Below are 18,370 nucleotides of genomic sequence, written 5' to 3'. Positions count from 1 at the left end.
ACGGATAAACACAGATGCCTCGTACATCCTCCCCTATGGGAGAGCATCTTGACCTTTCTTCGCCACAATCCAATTCACAGACTACCCGTTCCAATCATGGCAACCATACTAAAGTATCTCCTTCTAGCACTGGACTATTTGCATTCCGAATGCAAGATTATCCATGGTGACATCTATGTGGAATCAAAGATAACAATGCAGAGAGCCATCAGATCTTGTCCTGGAAGGATTCCAAGCAGTTTATAACTGCAAGGTTTGCTTCCATCACTATCTCCCAGATTCATCCTGCTGGGAGCATTGGCCTTTGCATATGTCCCAGTTGCCGCCGACATGGCCAATCACTAGATCACTCTGACCTATCTATGTTTAGAAGTCAGGATGGTTGATTGTCAAGGTAGGTTTTGTTTTGTGATAGTGTGTTGCCAGCAGCCAAATGGCCGGCGGCTACCTTCGCGAGCGTCACATCTTGGGTTTCATACTCCGTAGTGTGGAGAGGAAAAAAGGCCCTAGTGCGGGCAGCTACATCATGGCACTGAGGAAGTGATGGTGGTTGGAACTCATCCGTAATCCAACCAACTGGTGTCCGAAAGCTGTTTATGGAACAGTGCTCCCTCGGTACTAGTACTTGGTGGTACTAGTCCTATCCCTTCATCAGATCTGTCACGAGATGTTATAAAGGGTGGGGGGAATGGCTTGTGTGGGGAGATATCAAAGACGCTATTGTTACGACTTTCACGACCAAGGATCTGGAAGCTATCATATCAAAAGATCCCGAGATAGCTCGACGTGTCCAAGTAGGTGTGATCAAATGTTTCAACCTAAATCAGGACCCCTAAGGAATTCTCTCTGACAAGCTAGGATCGAACCCAACCAGACTACCGATCAAATCCTTGGACGCCTGTTCTGGAACTTGAGGGTCCCTGGCGCCTACGCCTCCAAACTTGCGGTTGACTTTGCTCAGTGCTGGAACTTCCTTCCAACCTTTCTTGAGGGTGTCCATACTGCCTACCCTCAGCCTTCAGAAGCTGTTATTGATTCAGAAGGTGTTGGTGTTGAGGAACCAGGGCAAACTCCCTACCGAATACCGCCAACCAATCCGCTCTGTCAACTGGATTGCCATTCACTGACTTCTGCGGAGCTTTGGGCAATGTCATCTCATCCTCAACTCCTATTGCTTCCACACACTCGCGCAACCATGCATTTTTTTCTCAATTCTGCTGATACTATCATATCCTATTCCGTTGATTACCCCCTAGACGACTATCCAAGACACAGTAAAGCTAAGTTCCGTGGCACAAACAATGTTAGCCCCTACCAAAGGCAGTAGTCCCCAAAACTGTTACCCGCGAATCAATCGCATACAGCATGTCCTCAACTGCCCTGGCAAGCCTCCAGCGGTTGCCTATACCCTGCTATACGGTTACTGCAAAAACTATGCCTCAACAGCTCCAATTCTCCCTTCCTTGAGCCTTCGACCGCCAGAGGCATCCAGCACTCCCGTGAGCCATACGGACATGTCTCCTTCTTCCGGGATACCTGCAGAGCTCCTTCCTGGAGTGGAATAATGGATACCAGGCATGCTGCTAGAAGCCAGGCCCGCAGCCGTTCGAACACCGATCCATGACGCCCCGTGGTGACCAAACCCGCAGCCAGCATCAAATAGCGGTCCGCAGCTTAGACTGCCTAGCAGCTCACCTTCGCCTGCTGAGTCCCTGCCTGCTCCTTCTGTTATTGAATCTGCTAACACGCCTTCTTCTTCTCCTCCAGAGCGCCCTCCATTGCCTGAGACCTCCGAGCGAGAAGCAACTCCCGACCCGCAACCTACCCCTCTCGAGTCGCAACATACTCCGGAGATGCCTGGAATGTGGCCAAAAGCTCCCGCACGCGGTGGAGGAACAACCACAGGTTCGGTGGGCCTAGATCCCACTCATATTCTCCATAGCAAATGTACACGGAAGCCTCAAATCGAGGCACCTATAACGCGTTTTTGGACGGAGGATACGCGAAAATGCAGCAGGCATTCTCTGCTATATACAGCTCGTATTCGGCTGCAAAACCTATTTGAATAATCTCCAGCAAACCGATTTTTAAATGATGCACTACTACTCTCGCTGCTAGGTCAATGAATGTCCACCAGACAGAGCATGTGATGTGTCTACATCCAGCCTGTTGCGGATAGGTGCACGGATAGCTAAAATTCATGGTGAACCCTGCAGCCAAGCGAAAACAGAAGACGGCTACGTCAGAACGGAGCGGTAATATCTATCTCAGGAGGCAGAGACCACAGAAGAATATAGAGGGAATTCGGCTATGCTCTCCTATATCGCAGATGGCATGTGTTTTACTGGTTACGATGGCCCTCCCCCAACCGATCAGGAGCTCTTAACTCAGTCATCGGTCATACACTTAGACGAACGAAGTAGAGCAGCCTGCATACAAGAGCAGAAGATTGAACATGGCTTGGTGAAAAAAAAAACTATTACTGGCCATCTCTGGTTGGTGGACTGGGATGTCCGCTCCAAGTTTTGAAATGATCAGATCTTCATACACCTGCTCCACCCTCTGCTGAGTGTGAGCTTTTCCAGCAAAAAGCTGGATTCGGCTCCCATTGGCGAAAGCCGAGCTGGAAACGGAAAAAGTAAAAGCCCGAATAGTTTCGCTCAGAAGTCTCCAGCCAATAGGATCGCCTAGAATCTCACGGGCGGCAACGAACGCTATGCAAATTACCAAAAGCAAACAAATCTCTTTTCTCCACAGTCAAATGTTCCATGTCGATGCGCCATAATTGACCGTATAAACGGAAATTCGATTGGGGAAGCGGTGCTCCAGCTACCCAGACATTTTTGGGAGGTTGTCGTGACCTGCAATCATCAACCAGCAACATCAGAGACCTCCGTGACTCCTCAACGCGACCTCTGGATGCTCAGAACGCCATTGACCATATCGCCTTGTCCGTAATGTTTTCATTCCTCTGGCACTATTGCTCGGCAGCATGGGCTGGATTTCAACAGTTCGCCTATCTCCCGTTTTACCTTCTTTTAGGTGTATCCAAGTATGAAATACCCGATGATATCGAGGCTACTTCCTCTGCCGGCCTCACTTCCACCACGTACAACATGGAAGAAGCTCCACGAGCCCTTACCCTCTCCAACGCCGAAGCAGCACGATGGAACAGAGACATTCTGCTGGGATTCAAGGCGGCCTTGGAAAAGAACCCTGCGGTGGATCTAATATCAATGCTCTCTGACTCTTATCATCATGAGCATCGAAATGCGCAGTATTCTCAGCTGTCTTATGCTGCGAGAATTAATCTCCGAACACTAAATGAACTTCATGACACCTTCAGGCATGACCCGGAGGTCAATCTGCTATCAGCATTTCCAACAAATTATACCCGCAGGATCACAATGGCAACTGGGTCCCCAGCTTTGTCACCCGCAGAGAAACACACTTCTGAGAGAAGGGCTCCCGAGTTCCGCGCACATCTTGATCTTGCTAAGACTGCTTCAGTTATCTTTCCGCTGTCTGAGAAGGTTATCTCTTTGCTTGCACAGTCACAAGAGTCAGGGCATAGTGGGCCAGGTGACACAGCTGAGTCACTCCTCCTCTCCTTGAAGAAGCTTCTTTGGGATTCGACAAAGCTCTGGGAAAATCCTGTTAGAGGTGTGGTCGTCAAGTGCAATGAGGACATCATCGCCAAAGTCGTTACAGGAAACAAAGATTACACAGAGTACACAAGCTTGGAATTCCTTGCAAAATGGGCGCCTGATGTTCCTGCACCAAGACCGCATGGTTTAGTCACTTTTGGGCCCTTTCGGGTCATATTCATGTCATGCATTCCGGGCATGACCTTGACCCAAGCATGGCCTAGCCTGTCCCATGAGGAAAAATTATTGATACAAGGCCAGCTGGATGAAATCTTCCGCCGTCTGAGAATACTTCGACAGGATGATGGCAATGTGCTTGGAGGGGTCTGTGGAGAAGGGGTCAAAGAGCTCCGTGTTGATGAATGCGCCCTTTTTAAAGATATAACCACGGCCATCAAGTTCAATGACCTACAATTCTCCGCCCGCCACCATGGCAGCTCCACTTACGTTGAATTCCTTCGTTCCTTTCTGAAAAATGACCACTCCACTTCAATGCATGAATCGGTGTTCACGCATGGTGATGTTAGGACTGATAACATAATGGTGAAACAGGATCCCAACGGCCGCTATATTGTTACTGGAATAATTGACTGGGAGTATAGTGGCTTTTATCCTGAGTACTACGAATGCACTGGGCTGACTCGCACTTTGAGCGTGGTGGATGAAAATGATTGGTATCTCTATTTGCCAGAGAGCATCTCCCCATCACAGTTTCCCGTACATTGGCTGGTTGATCGACTTTGGGGCACCCATCTCAGAACCACATAGCCCAAACCGGAATTAAATAAAAATCCCCCTTGCGTATGGAATACCCATTCCATGCTAGGAAAGCACGTATCTGGTTCTTGTAAGATGCGTGTGGTTGAAGGGCCAGGCGCCCATGACGGCCACAGGTCAGGGAGGCCATATGGTCAAAGTGCCCGATGGCTCTGATGGCCACAGGCTTGAAGCGCCCACACGGTCCTGGAACCCCTTGGCCCTAGTCGCTAATTGGCGCCAATGCACATTGTGGATGTAGATTACGATCCCGATTCGATTGCCAGGCCAACTGGGTATATTTCCGCTGTGGTAGTCGGAGAAGCCTAAGAGCTTATTGATACCCGCTTCGATTGATACCCGATCAGACAGCGCTTAGGGATCGTCTGATCTGCCTAATTACTAAACAGATGCGCCCAAATAAGATAAAAGAGGCCACTTCGGCCAGCTTTTTTGCGGCCTCTTCTCTCTTCCAAAAATAGCTTGCTACAAGGAAGCAATTGGTTACTTTGCCCACATCCATGCCTCCCAACAGCCACGTGTAAACCATCTTGCCCCTGTCAGTGGATTAACAGTGAGGAAGCGTCTCGCTGCTCCCTCATCCACGCAATTGGGGTGATGATAGCTTTATAAGACCTTTAGCCAGACCTACCTAATGCTCCCAATGCTCTTTGACCCAGTCAAGTTTCTCCCGCGCCCTTGGGCTATACCGTCGCCGTCGAAGACGGGATGGGTCAAGGTTCGCTTCCTCTTCAAGGTAGTGCTCCGGGGGATGCTCCTCCTCATTGAGGAGGCAGGCACCGATGTCCTCCAGCTTATCATCTAGTCCATCTTCCACATCGTCGCCACCGACAGAGGAGCAATCTGTTCGTTGCCTCCATCATCTGAGAAGCATTCGTTGCCTGAATCACTATCTGATGCACGAGGGTCATCTTCTCGGCAGAGATAGCCATCATTAGGCTTAAGGGGATAGTTTGGAAGAGAAAGATCAATCACAGAGTGGACTCAAAGTCCAACTGACAATGAATGAGCAACAGGAGGTAGCTGTCGTCCGGAAACATTGAGGGAAGGGAGAAATGGTATTCTTCAGTGATGGACAGAAAGGAGAAAGTACACAGTGTCCATCAGCAGGCAGTTGGGTGAGCAGAAGGAGCCATTTCTGGCGTCGCGCTCACATATTTGGCCCGCTGACTACAGGGCAAGAGGCCACCACAACTCATGGCCGTGGCCATGGCCATGGCCGGGTGAGCAAAGAGGCACCATTTCCGGCGGAAATGGAGAAACCATGATGCAGCCGCCAAGGCAGGGTGAGGCAGGGTGATGGGTGAATGATGGGTAGACCTGGGTGGCCAATGGAGCGCCTGACTCGTGGATAGTTTGCCACAATTGCATCAATGGTGGTGCGTGGGCGGTGTGTTCAGAGGTGTGTGGTAAACTGAGCTCAACATCCTGGCACACCTGCCCACCCAGAAGATCCCCGCGGGGTAGTTTTGAAAGACAAACTCAGCCAGCATCACATTGTTTCTCATTTAAGGGTGGTCTTTGGATTTCTTATTCCAACAACCTCTAACAAAAAGTTGAAAGACACTCCATTGACAGCTAGTAGGTGTATTTCACACTGGAAAGAAACTCTCAATCTAGAAAATTTAAACAGATGAATATTGCTACTAACTTTGACTTTTTAATAGTTTACCTATCACTCTTAGAAGGTTATGTCACTAGCAATGGCACTCTCTGAGATGCTAAGATGTGCCCTTGACTTCTATAATGCTGGCTGGCTGCTTCTTCTGGTTGTTGTCAGCATAACCACACCACCTTTACTTCACAATTTAAAGCATCTCTCTTGAACAACACACTCACCAGTGCCTGTGTCTGTCAACTACTTTCCTACATGATTATGCAACAACATATGTGGTTTTTGTTTTCACATTGACAAGACATCCTACATGCTCCCTGAGGAAGATGCAAAGAGAGGGCTTAAGAAGCTTGTTGAAGCAGGCATGAAAAAGCTTAATGTTGCTGGGGGGGAGTCATTTCTGCATCCAGTTTTCCTTGACCACATTTGCCAATACATCAAGGAAACTCTTCATCTGGAATCCATATCAATTGTCACCAACAGCAGCAAAGTCACCAAGAAGTGGCTGCAGAAGTACAGAAGGTTCATCAATATTATAGCAGTTTCCTCCAACTTCTTTGACAAACAGACAAATATTGAGATCAGACATGGAAGTGGTGACAATGTTCAGCAACTTTGCTGCATAAAGGAGTGGTGCCAGTGCTATGATGTTAAATTTAAGATGAACACTGTTGTTTGCAGCCTCAATTGGCAAGAGAATATGTCTAAGATGATTGAAGAGCTGGACCCATTTCAGTGGAAATGTTTTCAGGTTCTGCTGGTTGGTGGGGAAAATGATAAAAAGAGTGCAAAAGGGCAAGGCAAGCTGTTTGCTAAGTTTGCTATCACAAATGAGCAGTTTGAATCATTCTGTCACAGGCACAGGCACCTTGAAGATCAATTCATCCCAGAGTCCAATGCCATGATGGCAAAAAGCTATCTGCTTCTGGATGAGTATATGAGGTTCATGGATAAAGGCAATGGTGTTGAAAAAACATCAGAGTCCATTTTGAAGGTGACTGTAACAGAAGCCCTGTCACAAGTCAAGTGGGATGTGGAAAGTTTCAAAAGACGTGGTGGAATATATGACTGGCAAAGAGTGCCACAATCTGGGGGAAATTGTGGAACAGTGGAAACAGAGCTTGATTGGTAGTTGTATCTTGAATGTAGGATTGGTATCTGGCTTGCATAACTGGAGCTTGTTTGGGGAAGAGAGTAGTCATCACATTTTCTAGTTGATTGATCTGTGGTTGGCCACACATATTATCTTCTGTATCTTGTCTAGTTATCCAATGGGAATTGAATCCAGTGCTGAAACTTCATTCACTACATAACCCAAATCCACCTACTCACAAAGCCTTCGGCCGTGCTCATGGAACATATGGGCCTTGAACTCCATAACATTACTGGAATGAACACAACTCCATGCTTCCAGCATATCCCACACTCCTTCCTACCAGACACATACACCTTTAGCTTGTGCTGGTGGACATGTTTTTCAACATGGTTCCAGAATGTATTGTTATCCTTCCAAGGCTGTTTCCTTGTGGCCATGGGCAGTGAGGCATCACAAACACAGAATGGACACTCCAGTTTTTCAAGCTTCCAGGGAACAACAAAGGATACCTCAGGGCCTGGAGATTGGGGTGCAACATCTGGTTCATCTGATTTGACTGCAACTGTGCACTGCCATTTGTGCTGGCCTTGGGAGGGGGGCTCCTTCCGGCCCTGAAGGTGTACCCACAGTATGATGGACGCGCAGCACTGCTGGAAGATCTCTTCATCTGTCAACTCTGACTGGCTTCTGCACACCAGCTCCACAATATATCTCCGCTCCTTAATCTGCAGTGTTGGAGGTGGTGGTGGAGTGAGCTCAGCAGGGTCTTCATTGTCACCACTGTGAATTCAGCAGTTGAAGCACTCTGTGTCAGCATGGTGAAAATGCTGTTTTCTGCTTTTTCCACAGTAATGATTCCACAGATACACTTTGGCACTGTTCAGCTGTGTCTGAATCTTCATCTTCTCCTGGTAGAGAGGTGTTCCGGCCGCTGCTGCCACAGAGCTGTAGTCCATCACCCAGATCTAGGCAGTCAGCTTGGTGTTCCTTTCAGAAAGGCTCTTCACTTGCTGCAATATGCTGTAGCTGTTCATCTGTGAAAGTGCAAGGCGGAGGAGGAATAATCTTGTTAGAGCTATCGACACTATGGGCACCACAAGATCAGCATCAAGGCCCAGTGAATATGCCATGACCTGAACAGCTTCTCTGGGTGGAAGCTCCATTGCGATCACCTCAATGTCAGCATGCACAACATTATCCAGGTAATACTTGACTGCATTGGAGTCATGGTCAGCAACCTGGTCCCAGACCAACACCAGTACTTTGTCTATGAGTGGAAGTTGTGAGTAAGAAGCAAGATCCACAGACCCCGCAAGGAGGAATGTGTAAAGCAACAGGCAAGACCAGAACTTACTGTTGATCTTATTAATGAAGGTCTGTTGAAACACATACTGTTCAAGAGGGCAGATCAGCCCAATAATTATTCCTATGTGGTTGAGGTTGCGGGCCCATGTTGTGCCTTTGAGAGGAATCCACTCTGAAGTACAGTACCCACTATTGGTGTGTTCAGGCTCACGGAAGACAGGAACATCCAGCTTGTCTCATGCAATCTTGACAGCCATGGAGATCTGGTGTGATGGGATTGGGTGCCAGTATATGTCCTCAAGACATGTGAAGTCCGCCGCGAAGGCACCATCATGGAGCACCATCACAACAAAATGCCCAAGGAGATCGAATATTGGTTCAGGGTTGTGCACAATGACAAATGTCTTCCTGTAGAGCCTGTTAGCTGTTGGGGTACAACTAGATGGGGTCTAGCCTCATACATTCATCACTTCTTATCCTCACCTTTGGTGTGGATCAGTGTCACCTTGGCCAGCAGGGTGTTTGATTGTCCTGGTGCTTCCACACAGACAATGTGGAAGGGGATATGGCGCCACAGGCATGTATCCTTCTTTTTATCCCCCGCGTGGTATCCGTCGTTGGTAACAACAGATTCATCGTCCCCACTAAGATTGCGGGGATTGAATGAGTTCTCATGAGTCCCATCACTGTCTAGAACAGACATCATCCTCAGCACTGTAAACATTAATGAGGGTGCCGCTGTCACTGTCCAGCACAGACATGTTGTCATCCCCAGCACTGTAAACATCAACAAAGGTCTCAGAACTTGCCTCACTCTGATAGGCTGTATCTGTCTCCATATCACCCTCTGAGGTGCTGATCTCTGCCTCTTCAAGAGAATCATATGTGTGCTTCTTCCCCTTCAGTGGATGCGACCGGTCACTGTCAGACTGTGCCATCCAGGACTCTACCTTTGCGCGTCCACCTTGATATTCGCTGGCAAGCTTGGCCTTGAGGGGTTCAGACAGGGTGCCCCTTTCGCCTGCAGAACTTCTGCCGGCGGCATTGGTGACCACTGAGATCTCTTCATTGTCTTCATCCAGCAGCCACAGTTCCCCTTCAGCCGATGGTTTTGCCCTGGCCTTGGTTTCAAAAAGGGAGACTAACCGCGAGCCAGATATGTAGGACAGAAGGAGGCCTGCTGAGTTCTGCAACCACTGTTGCTCATCAGCATACACCTTCATGCACAACTCCCAATTGGCACGCAAAAACTGGTAGATGTCATCTTTGCCACCACTTGCATTCCTAGCCTCAAGGGGATCTCTTCTGACCCCCCACTTCTCTTCCCATCTGTCAATCATGGCCCAAGTGTACTGCTGCCATTAGCCATGTATGGCAACCCAACAGGGTGAGTGGTACTTACATTGATGCAATCTTTTGTGGTTGCATCATCAATAGCATTGCCCTTGTGCTTGACCTCATAGAACATTTTTAGCCGACGCCAGTAGACCCAGATTGTCTTGTCAGATTTGATACAGTGCTTGTGGGTAGCCTTGAGCCAGTCAAGCCACAACTTGTACATGCTGGCACTGAGCTTCTTGATGTACTGATGAGGGCTTATCTTGAGTCTCTCTGGGCAGAAGCTGGGTGTCTGTGGTCAGCACCTGCCATTGTTGGCCAGAGGATGGGATTCTGCTCACATCATCAGCTTCCTCCAGATTATCCATGCACCATGCTTGGTGTTTTTGGCATGCTTTGGATTGGTTCAGCCTGCGGCCTCATGCTCCTTCACTCATTGTATGAAATCAATGTCTGTTGGCGCCAGTCTCAGGGGACGGCCACGGCCACGGCGTGCGCTGGCGGCCGCCTGCCTCCCTTTTGATTTCATGACCGCCTTGGGGAGTTCCAGCAACTGTCGGTCACCGACCCTGGGCAACAGCACCAAATGGGGAAATAGGGAGAGGATAGGAGAGGGATGCTTGCGGGAGGGTTCCTCGCTGCAGGCGGAGAGGTAAAATGAGGCCTCGCTGCTGGCGTGCAGGGGAAGAGACGGGAGACATTGTCTTTATAGGCAGAGGCACCGCAACTTCAGGGCGAGCCAGCGCTGGGAGGACAGAGAGAAGTGGGCGGTTCCATGACGACCGCTCATCATGAGTGTCGCGCGAGGTGACTGTAAGCGTCGCGCGAGGCACCGTATTTTTCAGGCCAGCTTCAGGTGGCTTCACCCGGCCGTGGTGGTGCCTGAAGGGCTCCCCTGCCAAGTCCCGTTCTGCTTAGAGCGGCGTGTAGCTACATCCGGATTGGGGTGCCTGGTGCGTGCGCGATACGGACTCAATACCGTCGCGGCGGCCAAAAGCGGCGCTGGGACCCGTCCAGAAACGGCCGTCGATACGCTCAAAGGCGGATTTTTCATGTAATTACAGGAATCGAATTGTGAGTGCATAATCTCACCGACCTGACCGTGTTTGGCCTGCGCGATGGATGCTATCTCGATGAGAACGCAGAGAAAGTTGGCCTTGGATATGTCTTCTGTTGAACCATGATCAGCGATAGCAGTACATTCGTATCCCATGTGTGTCGCTGGAGTCAGCCATTGGGCCCTTTAGATCAGATGTGTGAATCAAGAACAAATTTTAACCTTGTGTGTTGATTTTGAATGGGGGATGTGTGTAACGATAGGCAATGGGGAATTCAAGATCGCAGACCTGGCAATTTGAACAATGGGTCACAGAAGAAACCAAGATAGCCGTACAATATGTGTCCACGATGGTTTATACATGTTGAATAATAATTGGCTGATGCAACCGGATGTCGGCTTGGACAATGAAGGAGCAACAATTCTTTGGCCTTGTATTTTACAGAAAATCTATGAAGTAGTTTATAATTTTGTAAATAAATATATTTTGTATCATGAAGATAAGGCTTGTCATCAGATAATAGATGTCTGAAAGCCAGTCATAATAATAATTCCCCTAGGCACTTGCACTCCCCAGTTTTATATAGGTGGCATCAAAGATAAATAATCACAGTACTGGGCAAGTCTCTTCCATATGAGACAATAATATCACCTCTGCGATATCACATTGAGAGCTTCCTGTCTGAAGTGCCAAGTATATGCAATCAGGCAGTCACAAAGCTAATAGTGGTATAAATTTGCTTTTTGAAACTAGGTAGACGGATTTAAGAGAAAGAGGTCAAGGACATAACGCAATCTAAATATCAGCTCTTTGTCGTAAATGAGATGGGGCACTCGGCGTTCTGTTGGTCGGAGCTAAGCTCTCCATTGACGATGAGACCTCTAGAGCACTATGTCGAAGGCTGTTTCGGGGTATGTATGTCTTCAACGGAATACTCGGGGTATTCCCTGTTGGTCGCTGACCCGAGCTCTGACCAGAGCCTTTCTGTGAATAGTAGGCACCGGTAGCTCTGGAAGTCTTACGGAGGAAGCGGAACGTGGGAAGGCAGCCAACGATTATAGCTACAGGTAACAAAATGAGACTTAGTACGAAAAAGGCCCTCTGTAAAAGGGAAATCATGGGGAAATGGGGATATGAGGTTCATCATCGATCACTTACCAGTGGTCGCTTCTACCGTACCCCAAAGAGCGACCCATTGGACATTCGGATTCGTGATTCCCGTCTTGGAGTTGATTTGAACTAGACGAATTATCGCCGTTATCATGCACAAGATGGCAACGGAGAACATCGCGCAGACTGCGATTTTGCGTTGTCTGGAAATATGTAGTCCCCAGATAAGCCGTAATGGCAGAATCGTAACTGCAGAAAACCCGATCAGCGTTTAATTCGGCAAATTCAAGCATTACAGAGAACACTCACTCAGTATATCAGTGGACAAATCAGCGGCGAATCCACCGAACAAGCTGATGTTGCGCGTCAAACTCTCGTGTGGCTTGGTACAATATCCTATCTGTTGTAAGCGGATCTCTCTTCGAAATCGTGTAACATGGGAGCCAGGGTCGACGAACGGTTGAGCGTCTTGCTAATCTGGGAAGGCCCGCCGCATGCCATTAAGGCCATGAGAAAAGAGAAAATATAGGTAACTATTGTATAGGCAAAAACCACCCCCCACAAGATCAACTCGTTCGGTAGTCCCTTCATCAACTGGCGGAAGAAGAAAAGGAGTGAGATTTTTATGCACCAGAGGGCGGAAAAGAAGATGATGGTTGATACAATCGTCAAAAGGACAGCCGAGTGCCTTTCCTCGAGTATGGCCGGATACGGGTCCATTAATCCATTGGCAACATATCCCAGACGATATATCATCGGCAGGATCTGGAGAAGAAGAATCTCATGTGCAAGGAAAAAGAGATATCCTGCCACGATAAAGATGACTTCGGTCTCCTTGAGTCTTCCATGTCTCCATCGAAGGTATGCGGTTGGAATGAGTATAACCGAGCCCAGGACTGTCAGGAAGATAACAAGAATGTTGAGGGTTCGTTCAGCAATGAAAATTTCAGTAGTCGCTTCGAGTGTTGGTAGCGATTCATCCATTCTCGAGCGTAACCGAAAATAATATCTGAACAAATTATGCATTTCAACTCGTCGACAGTCACCGGCTCGTAGAAAGAATACATATATTCAACGGGCGAAGCATCATCCCTTTTCTTCACCAAATCATGGCATTGCGCTTGAAAAGTATGCCGTGCAGTGGCTGAAATTGAATTCTCCAAAGGAGAATGTCTTTTTCTGGATGGAAAAACCTTCTCCGTATCTCCTATGCGTTTGAAAGATTTGGCAACAATTCGAGCTTTGATCTCCATACGCCACATGGGCTTTGACGTCCAACACGGAATGGAGAGCATCACCGATCTATCTCCATCGAAGCTAGAACTGGCTGTTGGCCTCTCGGCACGCTGATGACAGGGATTACGGTCCATGAAGAGGGGCGGGCACGAGACTAGCATGAGGTTATGAACCTTCTTTTTGATGCGAGTACCCCGAGTCAATGGCTGGGATAGGTTTCGTCTCCACTCCGAGACCAACAAGACTGAGGTTGTGGGGGGGGAGGTCAATGCTGGACTCTCGAATGGAGTTTGAGAAACTTCGCACTCGCAAGCCTGATCCATCTCCACCTCATGAGAAGGCTGAAGGCCCGGAGTTACTTCTCCGATTGAAATACTGACGAGGAGACCTTCAGGAAGCATAAATTTCCTTTTTGGAAATTTTGAAAGGGAGCTGACCCAAAAAGGTTTGTTCTCACAACCTCGTCAATTAACTTCGCTCCAGTGAACGGGTGAACTAACTGGGCTTGATCAGCCTGGTTGGCTGGCGAGATATTCCACTAACTTAGCTCGTTTGCCTCATCAACTCAAAATTCATCATCGCCTGCCAAACAGGGATAACTTTCCCTTTGTCAGCCCGGTCCGCTTTGCACCAAAGATGACAACGATGCAGCTGGGTCCAGAAAACCAGTGCTGGGTTTGACGAGTGCCTGGGGATCTCCACAGTCCAAGCTCAGACATTTTCATGCCTGTGATGTTTGAAGGGCGCAGGCATGGGTGATAAAAATTCCCATTACTTTGGATTGACTGAGTTATTCAAGCTGTCTCGGGCCATCCCTGCAGCCACTTTGAGAAGGCCACGGAAGGGAGACCGAGCGTGCTCTTGGAAGATGGAATGTAACTCTATCGATGCTTCCGTCATAATATACCAACTAATTTCTCAGCCGCGAAACGAATCCTTCAGGCTTCGTCCAGCCTGAAAATTATGGTAGTCTTCACCAGCTTCAGATATATATCTGCCTGATGTGCAAAACCATCTTGAATAGTCCGCATTTTGGGGTATATGGATGTACGGAGTAGATCGGTTCATGCATGGAAAGTATCTACCAGCGAAATGTTGTCGACTCGACAGTGCCGAGAATTTCTGTTTAGCTTCTTTTCGTGTCAGAAATGACCTCCTGATGATGAAGATCATGATTTATGAGGCCTTCGTACATGAGAAATGAGATTCACTCGTCGCATCAAGAAAAGTTCCCACCTCTGTGCCAGCAAAAGGGGCACAAGGAGAGATGATGAATAATTACGCTTCGGCTGAGGATGGAACAGCCTCGAAGGGTGCAACAAAGGGTACCCTGAAATCTAAAAATGGAACACCCAGCTTCACGAACTCCCTCTCCCTTTCCGGATGAGCTTGTAATCACTTGCCATTCACATTGGCAAGTTCAACTTTCAAGATCTCTTCAGTCTCTAAATATCTCGTGGCGACCTATTCCTTCACCCGCCATCACATCTTCGTCGAAACACCAAACACGAACCACGTCGGAAAGGCCGATTCCATAAATGAAGGTGTCACCGAAACAATAACAGGGGTATTGGGAGTTGCCGCCGAAAACTCCGCTTGCAAGGTTTATTCCGGGAGCCTGAATGGCTTCTCCACGGCGATAGTCCAGAACAATGGCTGAAGAATCTGTGTCGCCTTCGGCTAAATAGTATACCAGACCTTCAGACATTACCGTCGCAAGGCACCGTTTATCCATCTCGCCACAAGGTATTTCCGGATAAAACCTAGCAACTGGTCTGTTCAGGATGTTGCTATATGAGATAAATGTGATGAATCCCCCGACAGCTAAGGGCTGGGCATCGTCTTTCTTATCGTGGGATATCGTCGTGCTAAGCCGAAAACAACAACTCTTGATGTTATTGAGACATGAATGAAGGCGTAAATCGACGGACATCACGGAGTTTGGAAGGGGAAAGGAGAAGGAACGCTGATCACTGCGGCTATTCCGATCAATGGAATAAGTTACGCCAACTATCTGTGAAATGTGGTCACCATGACGGTATACCAGATTCTCGTGAGCATCCTCAAGACGCATCACGGTCAAGGTTTTCCCTTTTGCATCGAGAAATATATGGAAGGGTTCTGCGCCAATATAAATTTGCCGAGACGTTTCGGTTTGTAAGTCCCAAACGATTATGGATTGGCTACCAGCTAGATAAACGGCAATAGTGTCTTCGTCGACAAGGAAATTATGTCTTATATAACCAAGCGAGACTTTATAGTTGGCAGAAGGCAAGCGTAGCATGCCCTCTTTGCCCGACTTATGGTTCCATACCTGGCAAGAGCTGCAAGTGGGATAGGTTAGCTTGCATGTGGGTTGAGACACAATAAGAGACAAAGGGATTAATACCCATGAGAAGTGAGGGCAGCTATGATCCTACTGGACACCCGAACGCACACAACAACATGACGGTTTGCTGTATTAAAGTATCTAGCACGCCCGCTTCGTAGGCAGAGTAAAAGGATCACTTGATTCTTAGCCCATGCTATCATTCCGTCAGAGTAAGATATGGTATTGTCGTTGCATTGCGACCAGTCACTGGATATATCACTGTAGAGAGCTTCTCCTGCTGGCCTGCCTGTCCTCAAAGCCAACTGACATTTTGCATATCTCGAATAACTCTGTTTCCATTCAGCAGCACTTGTATTGAGGATCTGGTGGGAATTAAAAGATCGGAAACTGCTAGCGCAAATTGCTGGTGTTGAAAACAATTCATTCCATCGCCTTGAGACCTAATTTGTAGGGAATCAGGGTTACTGGATGGCACCAATATTATCCTGCAGCAGCTTGTGCTCTCATACCTGACGTAACCTAAATGTTTCCGAAGGTTCGAGATAACCCGCAACGCGTGCAGTCAGTTCCAAAGGCAGGTTTTCAAGAACATCAAAGTGAAATCGGTTGAAAATCAAATCCCACACTTCATGGCATTCGGCATGGCTGAATTCAGCCACTAAAGTACGGCATCTGCAGAAGATTAGCACCGTACTCTGGGGTAACTTCGACTCCAGACAGAGCAGGCATGTGTGAAAATTCTCTGCTGCGAGAGACTTTCACAACCCGAAAAAGGGGTGTTGTGCATACACATTTCTGCGCGCTTCGGCAGTCAATGCTCGAAAGGCGTCAATCACATCCACGGAACTCGAAGGATATTGATCCATTGTACCACCTTTGCGCCAACCAACCCGTGGTGTTAGACGCCGTTGCGACACAAGGACTCGTCTGGGAGGTTACACGAAATGTGCGGAACACATTCCTCCCGGTAAGTCAATCAACAGCCGGTTCCCCGGGTGCCTTCGTGAAGCTGGCTGCGGTAGAAAAAAAGGAATATAGAGGCACCACCTGCCGAAAACAAAGACCAGATGGAGGCTTCAACAAAGCAAAAATGCACGAAGAGGATAAGTCACCAGATGTGTGACCATGAAGTTGTGTCTATGCAGGCTCAATATGACATGCAATGAGATGGGGACGGGTGATCGCATGACCACCATTCCACCGTCAGAAGCATTAACAACCACTGAGCAAGCTTGAGACAGTTTGGCAATTTCAAGGAATTGCCACTTAGCACTTCCAAGGTTTAGCAGAATGCTTCAATGACTCCCCATTCCACTTGCATTGTCTGCTGTTCAACCCTATAACAAAACATATACAAACAACAGATTGCTGATTCAATGAAGGAGAGGCGGCCAAAGTTTCAAAAGGTTGTATTTCTGTCCGTTTGGCTGAAATTTCATCACAGTACAGTACGGAGTACAGAGTAGCTAGTGATTTTGCTTGGGGGGCTGAGTGGATGTTAGGAAAACTGGCGCGCCTATCAAGGCCCTTTAACTTCGGGGGCTTCCACCAGAACCACACTCAACGGTCTCCTCCTAAAATGACTCTGAAATTTACCTCGGTGCTAAAATGTCGCCAAGCTTACTAGCGTTTTCCGGCTGCTTGATCAACTGACAGTTCAATTCTCTTCGGGTGTAGCCTGAACTACGCCTTTTGACCATCTCACTTGATAGCTGTGTTGCCGCTCCCTATCATCTCTCTCTGTTGAACCTGAGGAGGGTGATATAGTAAATATTTTTTTTTTTATTTTGTTGGTTTAAGACGGACCCGGCAAGGCCGGAAGTTTAAAGCCGACATTTCTAGGGAGTTCCGTGAATCTGTGTCTCGAAACCAAGCTGAGCCCACACGGATACCCGCGTGATCCCCTTACGTTGACGAGACGGTTGAGGCCAATGAAAGAAAAGGTATTTTGAATGTGTGCTTCATATAGTACAGTACGGAATACATACAATGGCCTTTGGCCCGAAGGACACAGTGATGAGAAGACTGTCAATTCGCTGACCGGGGAGAAAAGCATGTGGCGCGTCAGAACTGGCTGGAATGCGCAGATCAGGATTCAACATCACCTCCTTTCTTCTGACCTGCCGCTCTCGATCCATTTATATTCTAACGCACAAGTCTCTCTATCCCCTGAGATCGAACGGAAGTTTCAAATATTTATAAATTGGCTTGATGACTTGTCTCGAACCAAATGCTCCTTGGTCCTCGGATTAACCTCACCTATTCCATGAGCCCCCACGGCAACCTTGGTTCGTCAAGTCCCCTTTCCTCCATTTGGCCGAGCTTTGGTGGACCGATGTCCAGACCTAGTTTTATAGTGTCGAAGAACGTTCCACGGGCATTCCATATCAGGTACAGCTCTTGCTCCGCGGCATAAGGTTATCTACTAGGGCGCATCATCGCAATGGGTTTAACTACGTATCTTTAAATCTCCCCCAATTTCGGTTGATCCTTCGATCTGGATGGTGTGTTTCAACAGCAAGTGTTATGTGGAGATACTATGTTGTGTTTGAACTCATGCCCCTGTCATCAATTCTCGAACACAGGCATATGTAGAAGTGTTTTATTGTTGATCGAGTGGAAGGTTGGTGGCGGAGGGGCAACCATTATCCTTGCTCGCCTCCATGCAAAGTAGAGAGCTGAGAGTAACTATGAGAGCCTGGAGGATGGAAAGTTTGGGCAGCTGAAATAACTAGGTACCACCGTCCCTTCTAAGTTTATAGAAACCCAATACAGGACACTCTACAGAGTATGTGATTCTAATTTTAAGGAGAGCGGGGTGACCTTGCGTAAAGGAGGGGGGGGGCGCAATGCGGT

At 48.1% G+C, this 18,370-nt stretch overlaps 8 protein-coding genes across 8 annotated transcripts; 2 read left to right on the top strand and 6 right to left on the bottom strand.

Moving 5' to 3' along the window:
* Nucleotides 1-832: 832 nt before the first annotated feature.
* On the bottom strand, nt 833-1,000 carry D8B26_004673 (uncharacterized protein; the record flags this gene model as incomplete). Its single annotated transcript, XM_066124558.1, has 1 exon — nt 833-1,000. One exon carries the CDS (start codon nt 998-1,000, stop codon nt 833-835), a length of 168 nt encoding a protein of 55 aa, XP_065980639.1.
* Nucleotides 1,001-2,957: 1,957 nt separating this feature from the next.
* D8B26_004672 (uncharacterized protein) lies at nt 2,958-4,415 on the top strand (the record flags this gene model as incomplete). The annotated part of the gene is made up of 1 exon (XM_066124557.1): nt 2,958-4,415. The coding sequence occupies one exon, from the start codon at nt 2,958-2,960 to the stop codon at nt 4,413-4,415; it is 1,458 nt and encodes a 485-aa protein (XP_065980638.1).
* Nucleotides 4,416-5,055: 640 nt separating this feature from the next.
* On the bottom strand, nt 5,056-5,464 carry D8B26_004671 (uncharacterized protein; the record flags this gene model as incomplete). Its single annotated transcript, XM_066124556.1, has 2 exons — nt 5,056-5,267; nt 5,425-5,464. The coding sequence occupies 2 exons, from the start codon at nt 5,462-5,464 to the stop codon at nt 5,056-5,058; spliced, it is 252 nt and encodes an 83-aa protein (XP_065980637.1).
* A 688-nt stretch (nt 5,465-6,152) lies between these two features.
* On the top strand, nt 6,153-7,171 carry D8B26_004670 (uncharacterized protein; the record flags this gene model as incomplete). Its single annotated transcript, XM_003070437.2, has 1 exon — nt 6,153-7,171. Exon 1 carries the CDS (start codon nt 6,350-6,352, stop codon nt 7,169-7,171), a length of 822 nt encoding a protein of 273 aa, XP_003070483.2. The 5' UTR covers nt 6,153-6,349.
* A 173-nt stretch (nt 7,172-7,344) lies between these two features.
* Nucleotides 7,345-9,021, bottom strand: D8B26_004669 (uncharacterized protein; the record flags this gene model as incomplete). The annotated part of the gene is made up of 6 exons (XM_066124555.1): nt 7,345-7,915; nt 8,003-8,100; nt 8,230-8,402; nt 8,490-8,526; nt 8,692-8,848; nt 8,924-9,021. 6 exons carry the CDS (start codon nt 9,019-9,021, stop codon nt 7,345-7,347), a joined length of 1,134 nt encoding a protein of 377 aa, XP_065980636.1.
* Nucleotides 9,022-9,123: 102 nt separating this feature from the next.
* D8B26_004668 (uncharacterized protein) lies at nt 9,124-10,001 on the bottom strand (the record flags this gene model as incomplete). The annotated part of the gene is made up of 2 exons (XM_066124554.1): nt 9,124-9,792; nt 9,843-10,001. 2 exons carry the CDS (start codon nt 9,999-10,001, stop codon nt 9,124-9,126), a joined length of 828 nt encoding a protein of 275 aa, XP_065980635.1.
* Nucleotides 10,002-11,563: 1,562 nt separating this feature from the next.
* D8B26_004667 (uncharacterized protein) lies at nt 11,564-13,061 on the bottom strand. Its single transcript, XM_066124553.1, has 4 exons — nt 12,405-13,061; nt 12,256-12,342; nt 11,995-12,195; nt 11,564-11,897 (listed from the first exon to the last, which is right to left on the bottom strand). Exons 1-4 carry the CDS (start codon nt 12,970-12,972, stop codon nt 11,632-11,634), a joined length of 1,122 nt encoding a protein of 373 aa, XP_065980634.1. The 5' UTR covers nt 12,973-13,061; the 3' UTR covers nt 11,564-11,631.
* Nucleotides 13,062-14,483: 1,422 nt separating this feature from the next.
* D8B26_004666 (uncharacterized protein) lies at nt 14,484-16,380 on the bottom strand (the record flags this gene model as incomplete). The annotated part of the gene is made up of 4 exons (XM_003070434.2): nt 14,484-15,506; nt 15,572-15,954; nt 16,024-16,186; nt 16,304-16,380. 4 exons carry the CDS (start codon nt 16,378-16,380, stop codon nt 14,621-14,623), a joined length of 1,509 nt encoding a protein of 502 aa, XP_003070480.1. The 3' UTR covers nt 14,484-14,620.
* Between the last annotated feature and the right edge of the window lie 1,990 nt (nt 16,381-18,370).

The sequence above is a fragment of the Coccidioides posadasii genome, chromosome 2, assembly GCF_018416015.2.
Source record: "Coccidioides posadasii str. Silveira chromosome 2, complete sequence".
Classification (NCBI taxonomy): domain Eukaryota; kingdom Fungi; phylum Ascomycota; class Eurotiomycetes; order Onygenales; family Onygenaceae; genus Coccidioides; species Coccidioides posadasii.
This window is presented reverse-complemented; position numbering and strand designations above follow the sequence as displayed.

What these genes read in the sequence shown, in the direction of transcription:
- D8B26_004667 (XM_066124553.1), bottom strand. Translation starts at nt 12,972, where the DNA reads ATGCATAATTTGTTCAGATATTATTTTCGGTTACGCTCGAGAATGGAT. An exon ending in GATTAGCAAGACGCTCAACC is followed by an intron (nt 12,343 to 12,404) that starts GTTCGTCGACCC and finishes TACAACAGATAG; the next exon opens with GATATTGTACCAAGCCACAC. An exon ending in TACGGTAGAAGCGACCACTG is followed by an intron (nt 11,898 to 11,994) that starts GTAAGTGATCGA and finishes TGTTACCTGTAG; the next exon opens with CTATAATCGTTGGCTGCCTT.